This window comes from Symphalangus syndactylus, chromosome 3 (genome assembly GCF_028878055.3).
Source record: "Symphalangus syndactylus isolate Jambi chromosome 3, NHGRI_mSymSyn1-v2.1_pri, whole genome shotgun sequence".
In the NCBI taxonomy this organism is placed as follows: Eukaryota; Metazoa; Chordata; class Mammalia; order Primates; family Hylobatidae; genus Symphalangus; species Symphalangus syndactylus.
In genome coordinates this window covers 20578548-20606154 of record NC_072425.2, presented here as the reverse complement: position 1 = coordinate 20606154, position 27607 = coordinate 20578548, and the positions used below count along the sequence as shown (strand labels likewise).

Here is a 27607-nt window from a genome sequence, read left to right as displayed (position 1 = left end):
ACAAGGCTTCTTTACTCCCCTAACACTCAGCCTGCCTGCAGCCAGACCTACCTCTGTTGATTATCACTGGCTGTGTGATCTGGGACAAATTACTTGACCTCTCTGAGCCTCGGTTTCCTAACTGGAAAATGAAGACATCACAAGTATCTGTCATAGGGGTTCTGTGAAGCTGGGGAAGGGCTTTGCAAGCAGTAAAGTCTTACACAGATATTGTGTGTTGGGGGTGGGGGCAGTCCTTTTTCTCCCAGTGGCCTGGTGTGGCTCTCAAAGTTTCCTTCAAAAGGGAGTTTCTGGTTCTTGCTCTGTAGCTTAACTGAATAGCTGCCAGAGCATGGGACCTGCCCTCCACACAGTGGGCCCCTACTGACTTCTCCCACTCCCTCATTCAGGCCTCTGCTCAGATGTCACCTCATCAGAAAGGCCTTCTCCTAGCACCCCCTATAAAAAAGCACCCCTGAGTCCTCCTACCCTTCCCTGAGTTATTTCTCCACCAAACTTCTTATCCTTGAAATGGCAGATATTCACAATGTCTTCCTCCCACCCCATCCCTCCCCCTTGACTGAAGCCCCAAGAAAGGGCCATATTTTGTTCACTCCTTTATCCCAGTGCCTAGAAAAGGACCTGGCCCATGGAAGGTGCTCATAGATGTGTCGGGTGAACCGATGACTGAACTAATGTTTGCTGCACGAATATGGCCAGTATCACAAATCCTCTAGTCTAAACACTGCAATACTCTGTCTCAGAACTTCGATTTCTTTCTATTATTTGTTGCAGTGTTTATTTCTTCTATTTAACTTTTCAATCTGTCTGACATTTATTGTGGTGTATATCATCTGAGGCAAGGCTGTAAACAGATCTCCAGCTAAACGGCTAAACAATTTGCAGAACAATCCATTTCCTTCCCATTGGTTTGTGATGTCTGCATTTTCATCCACAAGAGCTGGGACCAGGCCCGCTCCTGTGGGCCAGCTGCTGCCTCGTCTGCCCTCTTGTTCCAGAAGCCCAGGGCTACGCTGTTTCTGAGGCAGGGCTGCCTAGTGATTGGACACACAGGCACTGGAATTAGACAATCTGCCGTCCACTTTCCAGCTCAACCACTTACCATCTGGGTGACTTTGAACAAAAGAATTTGCTTTTTATTGTTGTTGTCCAGGCTGGAGTGCAGTGGTGCGATCATAGCTCACTGCAGCTGCTAACTCCTATGCTCAAGAGATCCTCCCGCCTCAGCCTCCCGAGTAGCTGGGACTGCAGGCAGGCACTACCGCACCCAGCTAATTCTTACATTTTTCTGTAGACATGGGGTTTTGCTATACTGCCTAGGCTGGCCTCAAACTCCTGGCCTCAAGGCATCCTCCCACCTCAGCCTCCCATAGTACTGGGATTACAGGTGTGAGCCACCACACCCAGCCTGAAATTTCATTTCTAAGCCTCAAAGCCCATCTGTAAAATGGGCACAAGGGTAACGTTGGCTCACATGGTGGACGCTCAGTTGTCATTATTACAGATCACGGCCAGTTGAAGCCCTTTCACTCATTTGGCAAACAGAAGCCAGACAGGCATTCACCCTGTGCCCAGTACAGTGCTGTGCCCAAGCAGGCAGTCAGTGTCCCTGGCTCCAGCCCTCCTGGGGTGCAGCACAGTTTTGAACGTGGAGGGGAGGCAGCAGGGGCGGAACCGGCCCAGCCAGGAGCGGCGGCTCTCGGTGCGGGGAGGAGGTGAAGTGAGAACTGAGCTGCCTGGGTCTCAGGGAGGCTCTGACTTCTAGAGGCGGCGTTCAGCATTCTTTAGTGGGGACTTTTACTACTACTTCCAGAAACCTCTGCACATTGGCTCTTGCTGGTCCCCCGGGGGCCACAGGAAGTGGGAGCTCCAGATGAAGAGTCGCTGGCACTTTGAGGGCAGGGGGCAGGGCCTTCCCCTCATCGGAATACTCTTGGAGCCTACTCTTGGTGCCTGCATTCAGCTGGTGCACAATAAGTGCTTGTTACTGTGCCAATTTCAGTATGACTAGGGCTGTGGCAGGAGCAATGCTAGGCGATGGGGAATCCGAAGGTGCACAGGAAGAGTCCAAGGGTTGGCTGACTGCAGACCCTCATCGTAAGTCTAGAGCCGGAGAAGATGGGGAGACGCCAGCCTGCGCCCTGTGAGTCTGGGCCTCAGTCTTCCCATCTCTGAAATGGGGAAGGGGTTCCTCGGCCGATCGGATCGACCACAGGACTTGGCGGAGTCGAGGGGTCCAGGCCCAGTAAGGACGCCGCCGGGGCGCCCCCCGCCCCTCAAGCTTGCGTGGCGGCAGCGCGCACGAGCGCTGGGGGTGGCGCGGCCCCGCGGCGGGGAGGGGCGGGCGCGCGCGCGCGCGGGCCAGCGCAGGAGGCGGCGGCGGCGGAACCGAGCTGACTGGCGTGCAGCCGCGGCGCCGCCAACTCGTGTGGGACGCACCGCTCCAGCCGCCCGCGGGCCCGCGCACCGGTCCCCCCGCGGCAGCCGAGCCCGCCCGCGCGCCGGTGAGTGGCCTGGGGCTGGGGCCGGGCCGGTGGGGCCCCGCGGGCCGGGGAAGGGCGGGGGCCGGGCGGCGGGGCCGTCACCCCCAGCTGGGCCGAGTGCGGGCGCGCGCCCAGGGCTCCGCGGGGGAGAGCGGGAGGCGGGCGCGCGTGTGGCCGCGCGGGGCTGAGCGTGTCGGCGGGCGGGGGCGGCGTGTCCGCGTGTCCCGGGGTGTGCGCGTCCCCGGCGGGTGTGCGTGTGCACCCCGGAGCGTCTGGTGGCGTTGTTGGGGTGAGTGCGTGCGGGGACGCGGGCATGGCTCCCCGCTACCCACTTCCCGAGTGGGGACGACGGGCGGAGGAGTGTGCCGGGCGCCGCAGGGAGTACGTACGGGTCTCAGGGAGTGTGTGTGTGCACGTGTGTGCATTCCAAAGTGATTTGTGTGCAAGCACATGCGTGAGCCTAGAAGGGCGAAAGTGTGCCTGTGTGGGTGTGAGTATAACGAGTGTGCAGGACCGTGCGAGCGTGTTTATTACTGAGGTTGAGGGGCCCCCTTTGCGCCCACCAGGCCTTTGCGCAGTGATGGCCCCCAAGCCAGGGAGCCCGTGGAGAGAGAAGCGGCCTGGCATGGGCTGGGGGTCGGGGCTGGGCCTGATCTGGTGAACCAGGGGCCGGGAGGGCAGACTCAGAGCCTGGCTGGGCCTGACAGAGGCAAAGGTCTTAGAGCCAGGCCGTGGCAGGACCACTGGCAGGACCCTCTCTGCACACACAGGCTGGGCGAGCGGAGGCTGTGGTGGGCCCCTCGGCCGGGCACCCGAGGACGTGTGTTTTCTTAAATATCCTCTGGGCTCCCCTGTCTTTGTTCTTGTCTCTCTCCAGCCAGGCCTGGGGGGCTGACCCTAGACTTGTCTGTGTATGTGGGGGCCTCTCTGCCTGCCCTGCTAAGTAGACGGATCTTTTGATTTATTTATACCTCGCCTAGGCTCCAAGTGTGAATCCCAGGACGGTAACAAATTGATCACAGCGGGCTTGGGACACCAGCTTCCGAGGTCTGTCCTTGCAGTTTTGACGGACAGGCTTTTGTGTGTGCGCGCGCTCTCTAACTGTTGAAAATCTTTGCAGTTGAAAGTCTTAATTGCTTTAAGGCAAACTTTAGAAACTCCAGAGCTCCCTAGTTGCTCTGACTTTTCCGAATTCAGCTTGCCTTTTTTGGGGGAAAATGTCGCCCTAGTTTCGTGTACAGTACGTGCAGGCAGGTCTTGGAGGCACGTTTAAAAACTGTGTCGTTAATGGAAGAAGAATTTCATTGAAAGGGACGCAGAGCCGTCTGGAAGCGCCTGCCCCGGACTCAGCGAGTTTGGACTCAGCGAGTTTGAGCTTACCGAGTGAACTTTGGACGTCTTCTTTTAGCAAACAAAACCTGGAAGGAAACAAAAAAGACCCACATTCCTTTTCTTTTTTGTCCTGAAAATGAAAAAAAGAAAACACCTTCTGGGTTTGCTGGAAATGCCCCCTCTCCTTCCCCCATCAAGGCCAAGCCCTCCCTGCATCCCCCACCCCCAAATAAAATATGCCTGTGGGGAGCCGTGGAATGAGTCACTCCCTGGCAGAGAGCCTGACGGGCAAACATTTGGGAAGGTTCTTGCCTAACTTCCCAGAAGAAAAGGCCCAGTATTTAAAATGGTCCCTGTGGTTTGTCAGCCTCTGCTGTCCCGTCTGCTTCGGAAATGACTAAAAAGTAGTTTGTATCTCCACAAAATAAAGTCTCAGACTGAAGGCCTTAGACCCAGGTTGGTCTGGATTTAGAGCTGTTTGGGTTTCCAGAAATGGAGCGCCCGGCTTTAACTGGTGGCATTTCTGGTGGGTTTGAACAAGGGCAGAGGAGGGAAATTGGGAGGAAGTTCCCTTCTACGGAGCAGAAGGGGCTGTGTGCTGGGACCCGTTCTAGGAGGTGTGAATCTCCCATTGGTCTTCTGTGACAGAAAATGCTTTTGGTTTTGTGCACAAGGAAACTGAGGCACACAGGGGTCAAGCCTGTGTCCTGGGGCAGCTGAGAGGAGGTGGGGGGAGAATCCAAAGTCACCTGCCCAGCCTCACAGCCTTTCCTCTTTCCATTGCACTTGGGATATGGTATTTGACTGGCTACGGTGCACAGACCTAGTGCTGAGTACTTTAGCACACATCCGTTCATTTTCTGCTCATCGTAGATAGGGTTTATTATCCCCATTTCACAAATGAGAAAACCAAGGTTCAGAGACATGACTTGCATAATTTCATTAAAGTGGCACCACGACAGATGGTCCCCATTTATTTTTATTTATTTATTTATTTTTGAGACAGAGTCTCACTCTGTTGCCCAGGCTGGAGTACAGTGGCGCAATCTCAGCTCACTGCACCCTCTGCCTCCTGGGTTCAAGTGATCCTCCTGCCTCAGCCTCCTGAGTAGCTGGGATTATGGGCACGTGCCACCACGCCCAGATAATTTTTGTATTTTTAGTAGAGATGGGGTTTCACCGTGTTGGCCAGGCTGGTCTCAAACTCCTGAGCTCAGGTGATCCGCCCGCCTTGGCCTCCCAAAGTGCTGGAATTACAGGCATGAGCCACTATGCCCGGCCATGTCCCCATTTACTGAGGATATACCATGTGCTAGGTCTGGTGCCGTATTTCACCCAGTCCACTCACCAGCACTGAGATGGGAGCTGTCATGATGCCCATTTACAGATAGGAAACTGGGGCACAGAGAGATGAGAGAATGCGCCAAAGACCATGTACTAATACGCAGCAGAGCTGGATTTGAACCCAGGCTTATCTGAGCAGAGCCCATCGTCTCCCCTACTAGGAAGGTAGCAGGCACTGTGGGCTGGGTGCCTGGCCTGTGCTGAGGTTCAGTGTCATTTTCCTGATCTTACAGAGAGGGAGGTTAAGTAACCTGGGCAGGGTCATAAACTCGCAAATGGCAGAGTCGGGATTCGAACCCATGTCTCTGATTCCAGAGTTCCTCACCTTAAACCACATCTGGCTGCCTTTGTCGTGCTCTGCTCCTGTTGCATGCTGCAAAGCCAAGTAGGTTAAGACAGGCTAGGTTCCTGCAGGGCTGGGTTGACGGAGACTTGGGAGAGGTCTTCCAGAAGGCACTGCTGGCCTTCCTCGCCCAGGGCCAGAGCTACTGGAGAGAAAGGGCTGCCATTCACATTTGTTCTTTTCTTTAAGTGCCCCAGATACTTTTCATAAGGGAAGTGTCAAAACAATTGTCAAAAAGAGAAGAATATTTCCTTCCTCTTCTCAGGCTAGACCAAGCAAAGGAGTTGGAGGGTGGAGAGTGGAGGGCCCTGGTGAATCATCCAAGATTAAATACGGGTAGGCACTGCTAGGCTTGTGTGGAGATGAGGCTGGGACACTGTTCGCAGGAAGAGTCCGGCGTTCTGACCCCCTGATGTCACCTTCACCGGCCTGACTCGCAGTCCTAAGTATCTGACAGCGTGATCACTTGTAGGTAGGCTTCTTGTCACTTGTCATTTAAGTCCCCTGCCTGCCTTTTTTCCCTGCTCATTTCCATTTCGATCACGGCTTCTACTACATGTGCTCGAAATGAATGTTGTGTGTGAGGACCTGTGTGGTTTGGGCCTTGTTGTGCCCCCCTGCCAGTGTCCTTCAGTGTTGAAAGGAAAAGGTATTTCTCTCCTTTCCATGTATGTTCTGCAAATTGACGAACATTTGCAAATTGCTTTGAGATGCGTTAATTTAAGGTGTGAAATAATAGATCTTGTGCGAAGGCTCAGCCACATTTCTGGCATTGATGGATTTTTCTCCCGTCTGGCCTGTGATTTGGGGAGGTAAAAATAGTCCTTTTTTCCACATTTTTATCTTTTTTTTTTTTTTTTTTTTTTTTTTTGCTGACATCATTCTTAGGAAGTGGTGTGCACATGCCATGGAACTTTACATGGAACATGGAGCTCTGGGGAGCAGGAGTGCTCCTGTAGTGAGGGGTGGTCTGCGGTGGCCCAGGCACCCCCTGGCTGTCCGTGAGATGGCTTTGAAATGAGCAGGCACTGTTGAGGGCCTCAGTGGCTTTTTGGTATTTGGCTGTCTTTTCACTTATGACTCTTGGGTAATGGCAAGACAACTTTTGGGGAAAATGTTAGTTTAAAAAGAAAAAAATTCAGGCCAGCATTTTCACTCATTCCTGTCTGAGCTGGTCCCTTCCTTTGGCCAAAGCTGAACTAAACCAATGGCCTTCTCAGACTCGACTTCCAGACAGAGGAGCCGACATTGGGGCAAATCAGTTGGTGGTGTAATTTCCTGTGACGTTAACTTTGGGAACTTGAACTTGGAGTGGGAGCTAGCATTTTGACATCTGTCCCTCTAACAGGACTTGCTTGTGTGGAAACAGACCCCCACATACACGGGCTGCGCCGTTGTCTCCGATTCTGGATTTTTCCACAGATGACTTCTCGGGTGGTCTGGTGGTAAAGGCACAGGTCTTCTAGCCAGGCCTTCTTGGCCTCCAGCAAGGGCAGGATCACAGCACCCCACCAGACCTGACTGGCCACCGCCACTGTAGCTGTGGCTGGGCGAGTGGGGGGGCCATGGGAATTGAAAGATGGGGTGGCCGAGATCTGAAATGCATTCAGTTGCAATGGCCTGGATCTGCACGGAGCCGTTCTTTCTTTCTCTTAGACATCTGCGTGATGGTGACCTCATAGAAAAGAAAAAAGGGGCTTTATGTAGGAATTCCGTAGAGTGTGAAGGAATTTGGACAGGGGAAGGGGGAGGGAAGTTGCCATTCAGAGCCTGCAGTGCCTGCATTTTCCCCAAATTGTTTAACCCTCATGCTTCAGAATTAGGCTGAGGTTTGCGGGGTGGGTCATGTTGACCTGGGTGAACAGAGATCCCTTTAAGAAGAACTTCTCCATGTTCCAGAGGCGCGTTCTTACTGCAGGTGAGTGGCAGTATGGGAATTAGTCCACAGGCCCCTTCTCGAATGCCTGCCCTCTCTTGTTCCTTGTCCTCAACGTCTTTGAAACTTGGGCTTGTTGGGAAGACATCTGCAAAAGGATGGATGCACATGACCTTCAGCTCTAATGAATCCAAGCTGCTGATGAGGAATTCACTGGGCTCCCAATCCAGAGAGCTTCGCACACACCCACTGGGGTTGAGACGAGCACTGGGTTTATTTATTGTGGACTTTTGGAGTCTGAAGGACTCTCGCCAGCCATCTGTTTCACAGAACAGAACCTGAGGCTCAGAGAGAACAAGGTGCTCCCCCACAACCGCATTGAGAGCGTGAGCCCGGGCACCCGATGGAGTGAGTGAGGCTGGAGTCCCAGACCTGCCTCTCATGAGCACGTTGCTCACTGAGCCTCAGCGTCATCATCTGGAAAACAGGGACAATATTATGGCCTCAGAAGCTTTGGGGTAGGAACTAAATGAAATAATGCATTTCATGTGCTCAGCACCTTGTACGTGCTTGATGCTCATTTCCGCAAGATTACATGAGACACATGGAAAATCTTTAATGACCAAGGACCCACCCAGGATCACTCAGCCAGGACCCTTGGTCCGTGGCCCAGAGTGTCTCCAGTGCCCCTGCATTGAGGCCCTAAACAAGGCCAGAAGTAAGTGCCGGGGACCCCTCTGGATTCCACCAGAGCACCTTCCTAGGATCATGGCTCCCAAAACGGAAGGGAAGGAGTTAGCGCAGTTTGCAAAGAGGCAGGATTTAAGCACCAGGGTGGCCCTGTGGTGCCTCAGGAAAATGTTTGCCTCTCAGTATCTGCTCTCATCCCCACCTGCCCCCACAAGGTGAGGCCATAAGTCCTCGGCGTGGCGTCGAAGGGTCTCTGAAGGCCCTGAGAGCTGTGTCAGCCACGGTGTGTTATGAAGCAAGGCAGATGTTTTGTTAATTATTTACACAGCGTCGGCCCCGCAGCGGACTGCGCTGACAGGAGCGGCTGTCACAGGCCTGGCCGTGGGGCAGAAGTGAGCAGCCCTCTTCCCCTGGCAGTCCTCCTGAAAAGGTCTGCATGGCAAGGCCTGAGGGAGTCCTGCACATTTTGTGCTCCCGCCCCCCCAAAGCCATTTGGGTTTCCCTTAAACTGGCTCGTTTTCCTGAGCCAGTGGAGAGCTCCTTGTCCTCCGGAAGTGGCCATCCCTCTGGGGCGGCTTCTGTGCCGGCTCGTCACACCCTAGACCAAGCTGTAGTCTGTGTGGGGGGAGAGCGTGTCACCAGGCTCTGGAAGTCCACTCCTCCGCAGTCACCTCATGCGAGGAGGGCTTCACAGAGGCCCAGCCTCTACTCCCTCATCCGGAAAACGGGCCAGTAACACCGGGCACCAGCCCCCGTGATCCTCAGGCACCCTTGGGGGTGATCTGCCTTAGAACTTCAACTTTAGGATTAGAATTCTGCTAAGAGGTACCATATGACGAAAAAGGTAGTGTAAAAATCACAAAGACCAGGACGGGCGTGGTGGCTCACGCCTGTAATCCCAGCACTTTGAGAGGCTGAGGCGGGCAGATCGCTTGAGGTCAGGAGTTTGAGACCAGCCCAGCCAACATGGTGAAACCCCATCGCTACTAAAAATACGAAAAATTAGCTGGGCGTGGTGGTGGGCAGCTTTAATCCCAGCTACTCGGGAGCCTGAGGAGCCTGAGGCGTGAGAATCACTTGAACCTGGGAGACGGAGGCTGCAGTGAGCTGAGATTGTGCCACTGCACTCCAGCCTGGGCAACAGAGCGAGACTCTGTATCCAAAAAAAAAAAAGAGTTCTGCAAAGAATGGCGCCTGACATCAGAGCTTTCCTGAAAGGCTACTAAGGATGAGGATTGTGAGCTCCGGGGAGGCGAAAGGGGCAAACCCACCTTCCTGATGCCTGTTTTACATAAGAAGGTTTTGCATAGGAGTCATTTTAAGATACATAACATAGCCAAAATAGATAAATCCACATAGACTGAAAGCAGATTGGTGGTTTCCAGGGCCTCTGGGGAGGGGAGACTGGGGAGCAACTGCTTAAGGGACATGGGTTTTTATTGGGGTGACGCAGATGTTTTGGAACCGGATGAAGGCAGTGGTTGCACAACATCGTGATTGTAATACATCCCATCCAGCGGTTTGCTTTAAAATGGTTAAATATATCTGAGAAAAATGTTAAACAGAAAAGTTTTGGCCAGGTGTGGTGGCTCACGCCTGTAATCCCAGCACTTTGGGAGGCCGAGGCAGGCGGATCACGAGGTCAGGAGTTTGAGACCAGCCTGACCAATATGGTGAAACCCCGTCTCTACTAAAAATACAAAAATTAGCTGGGCATGGTGGCAGGCGCCTGTAATCCCAGCTACTCGGGAGGCTGAGGCAGGAGAATCACTCAAACCCGGGGGGCAGAGGTTGCAGTGAGCCGAGATGGCGCCACTGCACTCCAGCTTGGGCAATAGAGTGAGACTCCGTCTCAAAAAAAAAAAAAAGACAAGTTTCTCTTGCTTAAAAAAAAATACCTCTCCTTTTACAGATGGGGACACTGAGGCCCAGAGAGACATCATGACCAGCTTCAGGTCCCACATGCAGCCTGCTGCTCTGTAGCCTAAATCAGATCACTGTCCCAGCTTTCAGGCCAAGGCTTTGGTTGTGACACCTGGGCCTGGACTGCGGCTGAAAAGTTTTGATGCAAAAACACAGACCATCCACTGTCCTACGGGCTAAGTGGACTCTCTTCTGCTAATCAGAGATGCTTGTGCTGGCTGGTGTGTGACACATTATCTCATTCCTTCATGACGTATGTCCGGATGGAAGTCCTGGGTCGGGCATTGTGCTGGGAGCCCGCACAAAGACCCTCTAACGGCCCCACCCATTGGCCTCTCACCACCTGGTGGGGACAGAGGCTGTCACAACCCCTTCTTAGGTGCTCTTGATGGATTTGCAGGTGGCATCTTTTGGGATGTACTCTCTGGAGAAGTAGAAGAGCTTCTGGCAGTGAGGGGTGTTTGAACCCACCTGGAGGGAGACGTGGGGTTTGCCAGAGGGCTGAGAGGGCTGGGGTAAAGGGCAGGTAGACCCCAAGGTGGAGAGGCAGGTGGGGCCGAGGGGTGAGAGCTGGGGCTGTGGAACTTCCTCTTGCTTCCTTGGCCTTTGCTGCCTTCGGTAGATGCCCTTACCAGGCACTTACTGTGGGTCATGTTCTAATCTAACCCTTAACCTGAGGGAACTCACTTCATCCTCCCAGTGATGCTGTGATGTGGGTACCATTATGCCCATTTTATAGACGAGGAAACAGACCCAGAGAGTCCAGGATTTGTGGTGCTTGATGAGCATCAGCCTGAGTGCTGTGAGGACACCCACAGCATGGGGGTCTGAGCTGAAAATTGGAGGACAGAGACTGCCCTCCAGAACTGACCAGGATGTGCACTGTGAGCTGCCCATGTCAGGGCCTGGGTGAGGGCCCCCAGGCAGCTGGAAGGAACAGCGTGCACCCAGGTACCATGCCAGGGCCCCTGAGCATCCGTCTTGCCATCGCATAGTTGTAACCTGACTCACAGACTGAACATGCTCTCTAGGAGGGGTGGGACTTGGTCTGTGGACCACAACAGTGTTCTCCCTGCCCAGCATTGTGCCTGGCACATAGGAGGAGCTCAATTAATATTTGTTGAGTGAATGGGAAGTTTTAAGTGGGCACGCGGCAGGATCCTTGGAGAATGTTTATATGGAGTGAACGAATCTGTTAGCAAACGTTCCTCACTCCCCTCAGTGGGCTGCACAGGGCTGCACTGAGCTGAGCTGGCCCTTCCCTGGGAGAAGAGGTTTCTTGAGAAACGCTCATCCTCGAATTATTCCAATGAGGAGGAACCTAAGCCCAGAAGGGCTCTACCTCCCAGAGTTACAGGCTCTCCTCCCTATGCCCCTTCCCGGCAGAGGCAGCTCCCACATGTCTGCATAGGACGGCTTTGGGTTGGAATGGGTCAGTGCTGTGACTTAAAGCTGCATTTTCTACCAAGCACACGCTTATTTTGTTTAGAGGGCATATCTTTTGGGGTTGCTTTGAGGAAAGGCTAACCAAGCCACCTCTGAGCACAGACATGACTTTTCGGCAAATGAGCAGGACCCCAGATTCCACCCCATCTTAGAAAGTAGGAAACTCAGCAGTGAAAGAGGAAAGATTCTGTAGCTGATGTGGCCTTGGTGGGCCACCAGGGTGGGTGCCCAGATGGCAGGATCACTGGGCACCACATGGCACACAGAAGAGAGCAAAGGAGAGGGAGCCCGCCCCTGGGCTTGGCAGGTCCGGTCAAGTCCGCCTGGATTCAGTTACACCAGGACCTTGAGTGGGCACAGCGTGCCGGACTGAGTCAGTGTGTGTACCTTTCCTTTGTTCGTCTCCCCCGGCAATGTAGTGGCCTTTTGTGTGTGTTTTAAATGCCAGCCTCCTTACCTAACCCGAGAGGAAATGAGGACTGGGTTTTTGTCTGTGCAGAGGCTGGGACAAGTGTGGGAGCCGCCTGCTCTTGGAGCCAGCCTGGTGGTGACAGCGTGGCATTTGGAAAACATTCTGTGGTTTTCTCCAAGGGGTGATGGGCACACCAGGTGCTGGGCTGCCCCTGGGCTGGGCACTGGGACCCTGAAATGAGGAAGCCCCGTGACCAAGTTTCACGATGCCATTCAGCAAGGGACGGCTGAGCACCACACACCTTCTTGGCCCCTGGGGAAACACACAGGAATCAGACGAGGTGCCTGCCTCGTCTTCCTGGGGAAACATGCAGAGAAAGTACTTGTACTCTGAGCTAACACCTTTCACTCACACAGACTTTTATGGTGTTCTGTGTCTTCAGACGTGGATCACCTGTAGGTAAGACACATCACGCCCCCACTTGCCAAACTCCCAAATGGGCTGTGATTTGTAGAAGTATTTAGTGCCATTCAGGGTCAGGAGAGGCGGTTTGGAAGATGCTGTCTGCTGTGCGAAGTCCCTGGATGCTCAAATGGCTTCTGGGGTGGCATCTTTGAAATTACAGAGTCCTGAAAATTTCAGGACATATGGTCACTGTGATGTGCTAATGTTAGCAATTGAGATATTGAATGACCCAGAAAAACCCCTTTTCCTACCCAGTGCAGGTTACTGGAGAGCCTTTATTTCTCAGGAGGAGGGTCTTACACAGTGTAATTTGGACGAGCAGATAGGGAGTCATTATCCTTCATTCATTTATTAGCTAATTAAGTGGTTTATCTGGTCACACATTTACTCCTTCAATTGCCATTCATCCAGCACTGTTTGCTGATGTACCTGGCCTGGTGCTGGGTACTGGGGGTGGAATGAAACAGAACAAATATGACTGAGTCCCTACTGTGTGCCAGCTCATAGGGTGTGCTGTGTACCACAGGTGAATGCGTTCACTTCCCAGTGGACATTTAACAACCACCTACTGTGTGCAGACTTATGGAGATGCAGAAATGCAAATAGCACAGTCCATAGTGGTTTGGACATTTGTGGTGTTTTGATGGGGTCTTTGGTCCTGGCCCTCTCTGTGCTTGCTGTGATATACCCAGTCAGCCACTGTTCACAGGCCACGTGGTGACATCCCCAGAATGAACCAGAAACAATCCAGATGCCCCAGGAACCGACGTGAGAACAAGGCATCCCCTTCACACGTTGTATCTCAGTTCAGCGTCTTGCCACCACCCAGCATTTTGAGACAGAATGTGAGATCGCGTGGTTGGCTAAATACATAAATATTTTATGTCTTGATATTCTGAAAATGAAGCCCAAATGCACAGCACTGCTGCACATCAGTGCTATAGATCATATGTTATAATAATCTGATGACATGTTGTTTAAATATTTATGGACTGATGCGACATAACAATGGGGGAGAGAGGAGGCTCGGAGCAGAGTCTCGGCAGATGTGGGAAGGAGGGAGCAGATTCCTGTGATCCCGAGAAGCGTCACAGGACACCTGGGTTTCTGATGTGATGTTTTGGGGTTTTATGACAAAAACAGTGGCTGACATTTATTGAGCGCTTGCCGAGTGCTGTACCCTTCACTGATACCATGTCATTGAATCATCACAGCATCCCCAGAGGGTGGGGCTCTTATTAACCCCAAGTTACAGAGGAGAAACTGAAGCCTAGGGCAAGTCAGTGGTCCACCCCAGACCCCACAGTTAGTGAGTGGCCCAGGAGCAAATCCAGGCTGACCCCATTCTTCATTCTAGCTCTTAATTACTGTGCCGTGCCGCTCTAGGGGTGACAGGTCATATCCGAAAACCCCCCACCCCTGCCTGGGTGACCGCTGGGGTACTAACTGGACTTTTTTTTTTTTTTTTTTGAGATGGAGTTTCACTCTTGTCACCCAGGCTGGAGTGCAATGGCACGATCTTGGCTCACTGCAACCTCTGCCTCCCAGGTTCAAGCGATTCTCCTGCCTCAGCCTCCCGAGTAGCTGGGATTACAGGCACCCACCACCATGCCCGGCTAATTTTTTTGTGTGTTTTTAATAGAGACGGGTTTCACCATGTTGGCCAGGCTGGTCTTGAATTCCTGACCTCAAGTGATCCGCCTGCCTCGGTGGACTTTCTAAATCACAGGAAAGGAAGGTGATGTCTGTAAAATGTCAGATGGGATTGGAAGGCACAAGGAATGAATAGCTTAGGAGGGTCAGGGAGTTGTGTGGAAGGGCCACTGCAGCCCGGTGCCTGGCACATAGTAGGTGCTCAGGAAATGTGGTTCTTGAGCCTCTGCCCTTCTCTTTGTTGTTGGTTTTGCAGAGTCATTAAGGGAGTTTACTGCAGACTGTCCTCCATACAAGTGTCCTGTGGCCCCTGAGCCTTTGCCTCAGCCTCTCCCTCTCCCTGCAGTGCCCTGGGAGGAATCAACTGACAGCCCTTTCAGCCTCTTACAGTCCAGCCAGTTAAGTCAAGGTGTTCCCCTTTTATAGAGGAGTCTCCTAGAGCCAACCGCAGCATCCCTGTCTTTGGGAGCCACCTGGAATGTGCCAGCTGCAGTGGCCGTTCCTTCCACGCCCCCCATGCTGTCTGTGGGGCTTGCCACTGAGTGCTCCATCCCCCCGCATCTGCTGCCATTGGTCCTGCCTGTTGTGTTATTGCACTGTGCCCTGGAGCCCCTCCAGCACAGAGGCCTCAAAAGGTTGATCAGACACCCTCAGCACCTGGAGTGGGGCCTGGCACACAAGATGGTAATAAACAGCCAACCATAGAAGTTCAACCCATAAGACCTGCAGGGCAGGGGCTGAATGTCCAAGAAACCTCTTGGGAAGTGATGGTCTTAGACCTAGTGGCGTCTTCCCATTCTGCAGAGGCCTAGGGGTGTCCCCAGATCCCCAGAGTGGGAGGGGAAGGGTCAGAAGTCCATGGAAATGAAACACAAGGCCAGCTACAAAATTTGTGGGGCCCAGTGCAAAATGAAAATGCAAGTTCCCTTGTTCAAAAAGCAGTAAAAAAACCAAAAAAAGTTTTTTCCTTTCCTTTGCAATCTCTCTCCATCTGTCATAATGTTTTTTGTTTGCTATTTAATGTCTCACTCCCTGGACACAAGATACTTTCAGGGTGAGTGCAGACCTCACAGGTGCGGGTGCACCTGCCCCCGACACTCCTGCCTGCATCTGGGCCCCTGCTGCAGGTAGCGGGTGGCAGAGGTTGCTGGGTGTGGGAGCAGGCAGCTGAGTACCCGTCCTGGGGAGGCAGCTGAGACTCTCTGCTGCCAGCATGTGCTCCATTATTCCACCAGACAACACTTAACACAGATTCAAAGATGATATGAAGCATTTCAGGACAGTGAAAGCGCAGCATGAAGCCCTACGCTTGGGGCTTCCTTCTTTTTTTTTTTTTTTGAGACAGAGTCTCGCTCTGTGGCCCAGGCTGGAGTGCAGTGGCGCGATCTCGGCTCACTGCAAGCTCCGCCTCCTGGGTTCACACCATTCTCCTGCCTCAGCCTCCCGAGTAGCTGGGACTACAGGCGCCCACCACCACGCCCGGCTAATTTTTTGTATTTTTAGTAGAGACAGGGTTTCACCGTGTTAGCCAGGATGGTCTCGATCTCCTGACCTCATGATCCGCCCACCTCAGCCTCCCAAAGTGCTGGGATTACAGGTGTGAGCCACTGCGCCCGGCCTGGGGCTTCCTTCTTAGGGCAGGGCCGGTTCATCTGGACTTGAAGCCAGCCTGATGGGAGGGGCCGTAGCACCCACACACACATTTCACACAGAGCAGGGGCCTTTTGTTGGTTCTCTGCATGGAGCTGGGGCCAGATCTGATTTGAAGAGAAAGTTCTGTGTTAAGCACTGTCTGCAGACTGCTGGCCCAGCGGGTTAGTCGGCCAGCCAAGGGCTCTCCCTCTTCATCCTGAGCCTCTGGTGCCAAAGACATACCATGGTCAGCCCTCCCTGACTTAGTCTCTCACACCATTGCCAGAGATTGTTGCACTAACAAACCCATCCCGTCTGACTTCCGCTCCTTGAGTGACAAGGGTCAGAAATCAAGTGGCACGGTTGCCAACCTTCTCACTCGGGAACAGCACCAAAAACATGGTGCCCCAGAGATCAGAGAGGGTGAGGAGCTCAGATTCCACCAGCCACCACGCTGTTCCCAGCCCCAAAATGGGGAGGCTCAGCAGCCACAGGGAGTGACGTCTGGTTACTCTGAAAACATGGACGAGGAGGCTCAGGTGAGGGGTACTTACTTAGTACCCACTGTGCACTGGAGACCCGGCCAGGTGCTTTCCGTGTGTTGCCTTCGTTAATCCTCGTGACAACTTTGAGCTGATCCTATTTTTCAGATGAAGTTAACTGAGGCTCAGAGAATGAAGCTGCCAGTCCAAAGCCATAAGCCACACACTTTGGAAACTGAGCTTTGAATCCAGGCCCGGCTGGCCCCAAAGTTAGTGCTCTTTGCACGTGAATCCCAGGCACGCTGGCTAGCTGAAGTCCCTCCCCGGCTGGGCCTCTTGCCCCGACTGTCTGCTGCATCTGCGTGGGGGCAGGACAGGGGCCAGACCTCAGCGCTGCTGCCTGCCCACTCCTGCCCCTGAGCAGTCACCCTTGTTCTTGGCAGGGAGCAGATCTCAGGGCCACAGCTCTAGCTTTTCTCCTGCAAGGCCTGGCCAGCTCTGTGGCTGTACTTATGCCCAGAAAGACAGGTGGCAGCGGCAGAGTTAGGCACACCTGGCCGTGAGTCACACCCACCTTGTGCTCACCGTGTCTCTTGGGCTTGTCACCGCCCACTCAGGCCTCCGTTTTCCCATTTGTGGAGCAAGGGGTAATAGCAGTTCCTGTCTCTGGGGCAGTTTTCCCGATCCATTGTGCTAAGGGTGTATAGTCCTCAGTTCCATGCCAGGCCCAGAAGAGGCATTTGATACTCTGTGTTGATGGTAAATGACATGGTATGGGGTGAGATCGGTGCTTGGTGGCACCTGTGACGCTCGGGAGCGCTTCCCCAGGCCAGGGCATATTGGCAGGCTCTCAGTCCAGAGCTGCCCTCCCTAAGGAATTCATCCCTTCCTTGTTTTCTTTGTTCATTCATTTCATCCCACAGAGCCAGGCGCTCTGTTGAGATACAGTAATGAGCCCCAGGCATGAAGTCCCTGCCTGCACAGGGCTGGTGTTGTGGTTCCTAAACAAGAAACAGGTGCAGGGTTCCTGGCCAGGCAGTGCTGGGGAGAGGTAGCTGGGACAGCGTGGTGGCCCATGGCTGCCACAAAGAATGGAGTTCCTTCAATCTCTTTCTTCCATTAAAGGGCAATCCCTGGGAATTTAACATGCTGCCTTTTGTGTGAGGTCCCAGCACTCCCAGGGTCCTGGGAAGGCCTCATCGGGCTTTGCTTTGCTTCAAGGTGTCTTTGAGAAATCAGTTTTTCCAGTTGCAATGTGGGAGTTTTCCCCAGGTTCTTCTGAGACTCACAACCGCTCCCCCTAATGCTGCTGGTCATGGGGACCCGCCTGGGCCAGGCCTTGGTCACATGTGATCGCATCGACTTCTCTTGGTGACCTTGAGAGGCAGGTTCTATTAATTCATTTTACAGATGAGTAAAGGGAGGCTGAGTGAGGCTGCATCAGTTGCCGAAGAGCGCACAGTGTGCCCACTGCCAAGTCAGGATTTGAACCCACGCCCGTGGCTTCCAGACCACCCTGTCGGAACCACTCTGCCCTGGTATGAATGGATGTTTTTCTAATTCTTGGCAGCAGAAAAACCACAGATTCTGCTCAAAGCAGTAGATTCTCAGCGGCCCATGTGTCAGGGCCGTGCTGGGTGCTGCAGGAGGGCTCTGCAGAGAAGAATAGAGACACTATTGGTGCTAAAATTGGCCTGAAAAATGACCGTTTCTGCGTGAGCCGGGATTGCGTTGAATCCTTGCTCCAAGGCTATGAGGTGTGTGAGGTTAGGTTCATGTGACAGATGAGGAAGTGGAGGCTCAGAGAGGCTGTGTGGCTTGCCAAGGTCACATAGCCCCAGGTGGCCTTATTCCACATCCACCTGCTCTGTCTGCCATCATCCATGGCGGTCTCCGGACTAGCTTGGGCCTCCCCAACATCCTGCATTTGGATAAACTGAGGCCTAAAGAACAATTTAGGGCTTGATCCCGAGTGGGGGAGGGGACGGAACCCTTTGCATACTTGTGGAAATGGACACTCATTCCACAGTGAAACTGCCTTCAAAATGCCACTGATTCTCAGGGCAGGAGAAGACCTAAGAAATGACAGCGGGCAGTCAGGGCACGTGTGTCTGTGACAGCAGAGGGGCCCGTATCCACCCTTCCTGGGACCGACAGCCAGGGTGATGGGGTTTTATAGCATCTGGAACAGGCAAGCCTTTTATAAGAAAATGTTTCCAAAGCTGTCCCGTCCCACCGTTGGCAAGCAGTCCTTAAACGGCAAAGAAACAGCCGTGCTCCGCATTCACGAAATGGTGAGCTGGCATTTAGGCCATTTATTTAAAGCGGGAGTTGAGGAGGCTAAAGACTTCAGTTCTAGGCGGCAGCTCACGGCCTCGCTGCAGCAGGGGAGCGTAATCTTCAGGGTTTTCTTCCCATTTACGGGTTTTTTTGTTGTTGTATATTTGTAAAATGAGGCTTCTGCTGGCAAAAGCAGGTTTTAGCGAGTGCAGCGGCTCTTTCAGGACCTAATAAGGCCCCAACGGAGGGTGAATTCCAGCAACACTTTCCTTCCCCACAGGGCCCCCCCATTCCGTCTTGCCTCATACACTTTGGGCACAGGGTACCATTCATCTTGCTTCCCATTAATGGAATTACCGCCATCACTTCTGCGGGATGAGATGGGCCCTTTGGAACTGCCTTGGGGACAGAGGCAGGATTGGCCGCCAGGCAGTTTTGCTTAGAGGGGAAGGGAAAGAAAGAGAGGAAGAGAAAACTCTTAGAAATGGATGCTTCCTTGGGTGGTAAAGATCCTTGGCTGTGGAGGACAGAGGCCGCAGGGCCCATCCAATCTGCTTCCTGCTCATGTCCCGTGTGAGCCTGGCTGTGGCAGGGCATGTGATGGCCCCAGTGGCAGATGTGAATGGGGTTTGCCACCTGTGTACCACAGCCGCTTGACTTCAGAAGAAGGGAAGGAGGGACCCAGCATTTATGGGCTGCTGACAGATGCCTGGCACTGTGCTGGCCAAAATTTGGGGAGTGGTATTTCTGTCCTCATTTTTAGATGAAACAGCAGAGGCCCAGAGAGTGTAGACACTTGCTTTGAGTCACGCAGCTCATGAACAGTAGCACTGAAGTTTGAACCTCAGTCTGTCCATTTTCATGGAGGACCAGCAGTGCCCCTCCTTGAGGCTCCAGAAGCAGCAGAGTGCGGACTTACAGTCCGGGTACTTGTCAGCAGCCTGTCCCAGCATCACCTCCCAATTCCCCAAGAAAGTGAGCAGACATCTGGAGGGCTTTTGCTTTCATGTAAGAATGCTGATCGAGAACAATGCTGAATATCATGTATTCCACCTGGACATCTGATAGAATTTCAGAGGTCTGGGATCCTGAGAATGAGGGAGGGAGGTTGGGAGCTGACCGGTCTGATGCACTGTGCTTGCCATTCTGCATGTCCATTTGCAGCAAGGCTGGCAATCGTTGTCCTCTCCAGTGCCGGCTCTGATAGATTGATAGGGGCTGCCCGAGATGCCATGTTGAGAAGGCTCTGGAGACTGGCATTGATTAGCAGTGTCTGCTGTGTGCACAGGAATGAAAAGATGGGTGTGAAAAGGACCAGACCTAACTTAGTACAATTCTTAACCTGAGCAGGGACCCCAGGGGCACCAGCCCTGCTTAGTTCTTGTGATTAGTTCATCGTGTGCCTCACCACACTTCCATCCCAGTAAACTCCAGGAGGGCGAGACTGTGCACAGCACAGTCTGTTATCTGTGGAAATTCCACAGATAACAGAAGGAAGGATTGATGAAGGCTCTGCAGCCCCCAAAGAGCCAACAGTTGGAATCCTACAGTGAATGTTTTTAAAAACATGATTTTAAACTTGTAGGGATGAGATGTAGGTGCCCACTTATTTAAACCAGGGCCATTTCATCCATGTCACTAACTTGCTGGATGTCTTCGAGTCATGGTTTCACCTGCCTGAGCCTGGGTTTCCTCATCTTCACTCCCAGCACTGTGGAAGGGTGACCTGGTTGATGACGGTCGTGGAGCCCAGAACCCATGGGTAACGGGGTTGGCATTCAGAAGTGTCAGCTCCGGCTGCCTGCCCCCGCCTGCCGGGCCCTGTCCTCTGCCGGGCGAAGCTCCAGGTTCTCTGGGTCTGTAATGCTTTCCTTCTCACTTCTCAAACATCACTGCTTCTGGGGAGTCTCCTCTGACCTCAGCACACTGCGTAGAAACCCCTGCTTGGCGCCTCCATAGCCCCTTCTGCATCTTCCCCAGCATGGCCCCCCACCCTGTGAGGCCCACTAATGGCCAGTCCCCTGCCCCAGGATCCCCTCCAGGGTTGGGACTGGCCCACCTGCCTCTGTGTCCCAGTGCTCAGCCCAGGGACTGGGCTGTGGCAAAGGCCTGGCCTGGCAAAGGCCTCGGTGACGGTAATGAGGGGTGGGAGCAATGCACCCTTCGTTTGTTCCTCAGGCCTGTGGCCATGGGGACGGCTGAGATGCTGAGACCACTGTGTCCAAAGCCCAGGCCTTTTTTGGGGACAGATAGGTCAGCGGGACGGATGGAACCAGCTCTGTGACTCACACACCCGTTGTGCCTGCTACAGTGATCCTTTAAAGGACAGTTGGGTTTGATCCTGCAGGAGGTGGGTGTTTGGAAAGGTTTTGAGCAGGGGAGTGGCCCCCCCTGAAGCAGATTGTGGCCCATGGAGGCTGGGGGGCTGAGAGGGTGCTGTGAACTTCAGGAGATATGAGGGGGAACGGAGCTGTCCTGGGGAGAGTGGGGAGAAGTGGGGAGCAGCCTGGAATAGTTTCGGGCACCTGGTGTCCGCAGCCTGAGCTCCTACCTGGAGACCCCTGGATCAGGGAGCAAATAATTCAGGGCTGCAAGTCAGCAAAAATGCTCCCCAGGGGCTTTAGTGGCTCCAGAGTCTCAGGAATCATCTCCGGATGGGTGACTGGGGCAAGGGTGGTGTGGGGCCCTGGTCTTAGTCTCCTCACCAGTCAAAGAGGGCAATGTGCTTTTTACCCTTGACTCCCGTCTGACCCTGGCCCTCCATACCTGGATCTGGCTTGGGAGCAGGGTGAGGCCAAGGCCCACAGAAGCCATAGGGTCCGCCTAAGAGCAAGAGTGGAAAAAGAAAAACCACGAAGCAATAATGAGCCCGTGGCACATCGAAGGGGCCATTGAATCCCCGTGGACTCAGGACGACAGTGGCCGGAGCAGTGGTTGTCTATGTGTGGCTGGAGTGTGTGCAGAGGGGCCAGTGCTTGAGCCTGAATCTTCACAGCCCCTCCTCCACACATGCAAATCCTAACAGTATGTTATTATTGATATGTAAATATTAGCTGTTAGCTTTTTAGACAATAATTCCTCCTCCTACTGCTATTGTGGCTTGTTCATCAGAGCACCCTTCAGATCAGTAGGAGTTGGCCAGGTGATGAAGGCCTGCAGTTAGAGCATGGGGAGACTGCGTGAGCAGGGCGCAGAGGTGGGAAACAGCAGTTGCAGGTACCCATACGTGGCTCCGTGGAGCTGATGTGGTGGAGGACAGACGTCACCTGGGCTTGGCCTCGATGGGTCAAAGCGTCTTAGATGCTAAGCTCAGGAGGGATGGCAACCCGGAAACCTTGAAGGTGGATAAGGAAGGGGAGATGGGGTCTTAGGAATATGTTTCTGGTAGCGCGTGTGGAAAAAGACGGTGCTAAGGCTGGGAGGACTTAGAGGCCAGTGGGGAGGCCCAGGTGCTGATGGTACTGTGGACATTCCTGAGCCTCTCAGCTACCTGAGGCCGCACTTCCACCCAAAAAGAGTACTTGGCTGGGCCGGGTGTGGTGGCTCACACCTGTAATTCCAGCACTTTGGGAGGCCAAGGCAGGTGGATTGCTTGAGGCCAGGAGTTCAAAACCAGCCTAGCCAACATGGTGAAACCCCGTCTCTACTAAAAATAACAAAAATTAGCCGGGCATGGTGGCACACGCCTGTAATCCCAGCTACTTGGGAGGCTGAGGCAGGAGAATCTCTTGAACATGGGAGGCGGAGGTTGCAGTGAGCCGAGATTGTGCCATTGCACTCCGACCTGGGCAACAGAGTGAGGCTCCATCTCAGAAACAAAACAAAGAATCCTCAGCTGTTTCTCCCGTCCCACCACCCGCTCCTACCCTTTCCTGCTGGGTGTTAGGGGGTGGAGGGCTCTCACCTTGGCACCCTCAGCCTCTCTCAGCTTTCCTGTGAAAAACCAGGCCAATGCCTGCCGACTTGTGAGAATAAATGATAAAATCTGTGAAGCTCCCAGCGCTGCCTGGGGAGAGGAAGGAAAATGTCTTCCCTGTCAGAGAAGCTGTTTTGATTCCTGGGGAGGAGAGAGGCCCGCGTTCACGGGAGCACACCCGCAGGCCCCATCCAGGCAGGTCGGCGGCCGCGGAATTCATTTGTATCCCCAATTTCCAGGCTGCCTCGTGAATCTGCAAGAGCCCTGCTCCTCATGTGCTGTGGAGAGTGCATCATGTTGTCCCTGTGACTGATTTCTGATCCTCCCTGCATTTATTTGTTTATTTGGGTCTGAGAAGTCCGAGGTGAAGCTGTGAGACGGGGTGCCTTTGAGTTTTAATACAGGATGCACCATCATATAAGGACACTTTGGTCAATAGCAGACTGCGTATGTGACGTTGGTCCCATAAGATTATAATGCCATCTTTTGACTGTACCTTTTCCACATGTAGACACACAAATACTGACCATTTCATTACTGTCGACTGCAGTACTCGGTACAAGACCATGCGGTACAGGTGTGTAGCCCAGGAGCAACAGGCAACACCCTATCACCTAGGTGTAGGGGAGGGAAGACTGTCTGGGTTTGTGTAAGTCAACTCCAAGACGTTCACACAGTAACAAAATCGCCTCATCATGCATTTCTCAGAGTGTGTCTCTGTCGCTAAGCGATGTGTGACTGTTTATATCTGTGGCACTTTGTATGTGCTGGGGGTGTGGGCTGGGTTTGTAGGTTCCCCTAGGTGAGCAGGAGTGTCCCAGGCAGTGAGAAGGGCCGTTCCCAGGTCTGTCCAGGCGTCATTTTCCATGGAGGAGAAGTTGCTCAGGAAGGTGAGCCCAGGCTAGCCCACAAGCCCTCACTCCCTCGCAGACCCAGGTAGCTGCAGGGGGATTCTAGGGGAGACTGAGTTCTGCCCGCCAACAAGGGGCTCAGCCACACACCCCCACCCCTGGCCCACCATAGGACTTAGTGCCCCCTTGGGATGTGGTCAGAATATTTTTAGGTTGAATGGGTGCATGAGGGTGGGGAGACGCATGTGTCAGATACTGGCTGGATGACTTCATGTATGTTGGTTGACCCATTTTACAGCTGGGGAGACTGAGACTCAGAGAAGCTGAGGGTCTTGGCTAAGATGCCCAGCAAAGAAGTCTTCATACCACATTTGACTCCCCACTCCCTTGAGAGCTCCCATCACCTAGAACACCTGCCCCAGCCCCTGCTTCAGTGCTGGGGAGGATCAGTGGAGACCAGGGTGGGAGGACCAAGCACGATCTCGGACCTCCTGAGTACTGGGGCACTTTGCCTACACAATCTCATCTTCAGTAGATCTCTTTCCTGGTTTTCTGATCACAAAAGTGAGGCTTAGAGAGGTGATCAATTTGGGCGAAGTTTCCCAGCAAATAGGTGGAGTGTCCCATATGTCAATTCTGGCCTGGCCTGGCCTGGAGAGGACACTTGCCTGCTGGACCAGGTCGAGGATGGGGGGCTTCGACCCGTCTTGGTGGGATAGCCTGGGCTGTGATATCGGAGGCATCACTTTCCCACCAAGAAAGAGCAGGAAGGTCTTTATGGGGGCAAACAGGACAGGGAGCTCCCCCTCGGACCCCTGGGAAACATGGGGCTAGATTGGGCCCAACACCAGCCCAGTCCCGTTGCAGCCTGCTCCAACCTTTCTCTTCCCTTTTTTTTGTTTTTTGAGACGGAGTCTCGCTCTGTCGCCCAGGCTGGAGTGCAGTGGCACGATCTCGGCTCACTGCAACCTCTGCCCCCGCTGGTTCAAGCGATTCTCCTGCCTCAGCCACCCGAGTAGCTGGGACTGCAGGCACATACCACCACGCCCGGCTAATTTTTGTATTTTTAGTAGAGGCGGGGGTTTCACCATGTTGGCCAGGCTGGTCTTGAACTCCTGACCTCAAGTGATTCGCCCGCCTCGGCCTCCCAAAGTGCTGGGATTACAGGCATGAGCCACCGCGCCTGGCCCAGCCTTTCTCTTTCTGACTTCACTTACCCCACCTGTGCAATGGGAGGACAGGAGAACCCCTTTGTCTGTTGAGTGCTGATTATGTGCCAAGGAATTTGCTGCATGATCTGATCTGATGGCCCTTGCGACTCTTTGAAACCCGGCCCCTTATTGGCACCACCCAGTCACTCCCTGGCTGCGTTTCCCTCAAGGCATGTATCGCTATCTGAAATGACCATGTCTGTTCACTCTCGTGTCTGTGTCTACCTCCCGACCACGCAAAACCTGTGAGAGGGAAAGGCCTTCTCTGTCTTGCCCACTCCTGTGTCCCCAACCCCTCGGACAGTGCATGGCTTCACGAGCTTCTCAAGAAATGCTTGGCAAATGATGGCAGAGTGGGTTAACCCTGGTTTTCTCAAAAAGGGAATGGAGGCCCACAGAGGGCAGGCCCATCCCTGGGTCACACCGCCAGGGCAGGATTGGAGCCCCTGCCTGTCCAGGGTCAGCTGGGGCCTCTCTCACTGACCAGGTTTGAGCCTGGAATTCCAGGTGTGCCTGGGTGTGTCCTTGCATGTTCACACCGCCCAAAGAAACTTCCAGTCCACACTTGTGGCTTTGGATCAGCTCAGAAAAAGTGTGTCCTGTGACTGCTCGAGGAATCTGGGCATTTAGCCCAGAAAAGAGTGTGTTTCCTGGCTTCCTGAGAACTGGGGCCCACCCTACCCTTGGTCTAGGCATGCAGAACAGGAGGGAGGGGAGTTGAAATCGGGGCCTGGAAGGGTACGGCATCAGACCTTATCATCCGAGTGAGGCTTGCCGCTCACGCCGAGACTGTCCTGGCCGAGTACTCCAGGAGAGGGTATCCCCACCATCGGAGCGTCCTTAGAGATGACAGCAGCGCCTGGAGTTGCAGGAGAAGAGACATTCCTCACGCTCATGCGAATGTTTCCCTGGGCTGCTGTCCCAGCACTGGGTACTGTGGGGCAGACGTGGGTGTGACGTTTTCCAAGCACGAGGTGACCAGTGTCCATTGGGTCATCAGGCCTCCAGGGCCACATGTTTGGAAAGCTGTTCCTGGAGCACCAGGCATCTGGTCCCTCGCTCTGTGGCCAGGCACGGGTTTATGAGGGGACCCTGCAGAGAGCTGGGGTCCTCAGCCTTGACATCTGCACATTGTGTATAATTTCACGCTTTGCTTTGCTTTTTTCTCTTCATTTTTTTCTTTTTTTGAGACAGGGTCTTGCTCTGTTGCTCAGGCTGGAGTGCAGTGGCGTGATCTCAGCTCACTGCAGCTTCGACTTCCTGGGCTCAAGGGATCTTCCCACCTCAGCCTGCCAAGCAGCTGGTACTACAGGTGCATGCCACCACAGCCAGCTAATTTTTGTATTTTTTGTGGAGATGGGGTTTCTCCATGTTGGCCAGGCTGGTCTCGAATTCCTGACCTCAGGTGATCCACCCACCTCAGCCTCACAAAGCGCTGGGATTACAGGCGTGAGCCATCACACCCTGCCTGCTTTGTTTTTCTTGAGAAAGATCAGAGCTTCCCTGCTGCATCTCCTGCTTTTCGCTTGTGTTTTCTTTTCTTCCTCACCAGCGGGCTGCCTGGTGACTGGCCTGGGGGCCTCCTCCCTCAGACCAGCAAATTGCCCAGTACTCAGAGGGGGTTCACTAGAATTACCCTCATGTTCACTGGAATATACTGGTCACATTTCTGAGAGGGAGACCCCCTTTTTGTACTCATAGGAGAGTGGAGGAGGCCGGCCATGCTTCTCCTCAGCCAGGATTGAAAAAGTCACCTAGCACAGTGGCCTGAGTCCACTGGTTTCCAAATCCCAGACCCAGGCCAGGCCTAGGGCCTCGTGAAGTCTTCCGTGGACCTACGGTGAAATAAGGAAAGGAAGGACTGGCTTGGCATAGCTACTTTCCATGTCAGCTGTTTTTTCTTTTCTTTTCTTTTCTTTTCTTTTCTTTTCTTTTCTTTTCTTTTCTTTTCTTTTCTTTTCTTTTCTTTTCTTTTTTTTTGGAGGCGAAGTCTCACTCTGTCGCCCAGACTGGAGTGCAGTGGTGCAATCCCACCTCACTGCAAGCTCCACCTCCAGGGTTGAAGCGATTCTTCTGCTTCAGCCTCCTGAGTAGCTGGGATTACAGGTGCCTGCCACCACACCCAGCTAATTTTGTATTTTAGTAGAGACAGGATTTTACCATGCTACCCAGGCTCATCTCAAACTCCCAACCTCAGGTGATCTGCCTATCTTGGCCTCCCAAAGTGCTGGGATAACAGGTGTGAGCCACCACACCCGGCCTGTCCTTTCTTTTATGAAAGATGGTGATACTAGATGGATGTTTTATTTTAGATGCTGGAAAAATCTGGCAACCTATGTCTGTCTTCAAAATGTGGGAGAAGCTGTCCAGGCCTGTGACACCTCCAGGCCTGGGATTCATTGATGTGCTTCTGTGCCCCAGACACAGAAGTGGAGCCCGGGGCAGACTTTGATGCCTCAAGAACCTCTGAGTCATGGCCACACGTGAGCTCCTGGCTCTGCCCTGGTGTGCAGTGGGGCGTATTGGTTTGCTAGGGATATTGTAACAAATTACTGCAAACTGAGTGCTTGAAAACAGTAGAAATTCATTCTCTCATGGAGGATCCTGGAGGCCCGATGCCTGAAATCAGGCTGGCGGCAGGCTCAGTTCCCATGGAGGCTCTGACAAAGCACCTGCCGTGCCCTTTTCTGGCTTCTGGCAGGCGCCAGCCACCCTGCTTGTTCCTTGTTCCTTGTTCCGTGTTCCGTGTTCCGTGGCTTGTCTACACGTCCCTCCAGCGCTCGCCTCTGTCGCCACATGGCCTTCTTCCTTGTGCATCTGTCTCTGTGTCCATCCCTCATAGAAAGACACCCGTCATTGAATTTGGGCCACCCTAATCCCACGTGACCCCAGCTTAACTTGATTAGTATCTCCAAGTAAGGGCCTATGCCCCAGTTCCAGATAGACAAGGGTTTGGGGGGAACATTACTCTGAGGGCATAAGGGATGAGGAGGGCAGATCCAGGGAGCCTGCCCTCATTCCCAGGAGGAGGCAGGAGACCCAGGAGCAGAGTCTGGTGGGGGAACACTGTCACCACAGCAAGGGCCAGGCTGGGGCCACAGGGGGGTGGGTCAGACACGCCCACTGAATACTCAGGGGCACAGGGGAGGGCCAGGGTCCCCCTGACTCTCTGCATCCCAAATTCGTTCCTATGCTTTCATACAGGCCCCAAAGACAAGTGCTGAGTAGGTCTTGGTCTTCAGCACGATGTTTTTTAAAAACAGGCTTG

General features: G+C 53.5%; 1 protein-coding gene across 4 annotated transcripts in view; it reads left to right on the top strand.

The window, feature by feature from the left end:
* Nucleotides 1-1750: 1750 nt before the first annotated feature.
* The window catches only part of NEK6 (NIMA related kinase 6), a 103133-nt gene continuing 77276 nt past the window's right edge, over nucleotides 1751-27607 (top strand). The window contains exon 1 of one of the 4 annotated variants that reach the window (XM_055271143.2): nucleotides 1751-2143. In XM_055271143.2, coding sequence (XP_055127118.1) covers nucleotides 2119-2143 — 25 coding nt within the window. In that variant the 5' untranslated portion in view covers nucleotides 1751-2118. Of the gene's footprint in view, nucleotides 2144-2331; nucleotides 2505-2622; nucleotides 2773-27607 lie in introns of those variants that run through there. The other 3 variants (XM_055271140.2, XM_055271144.2, XM_055271145.2) reach the window with 3 other exon arrangements.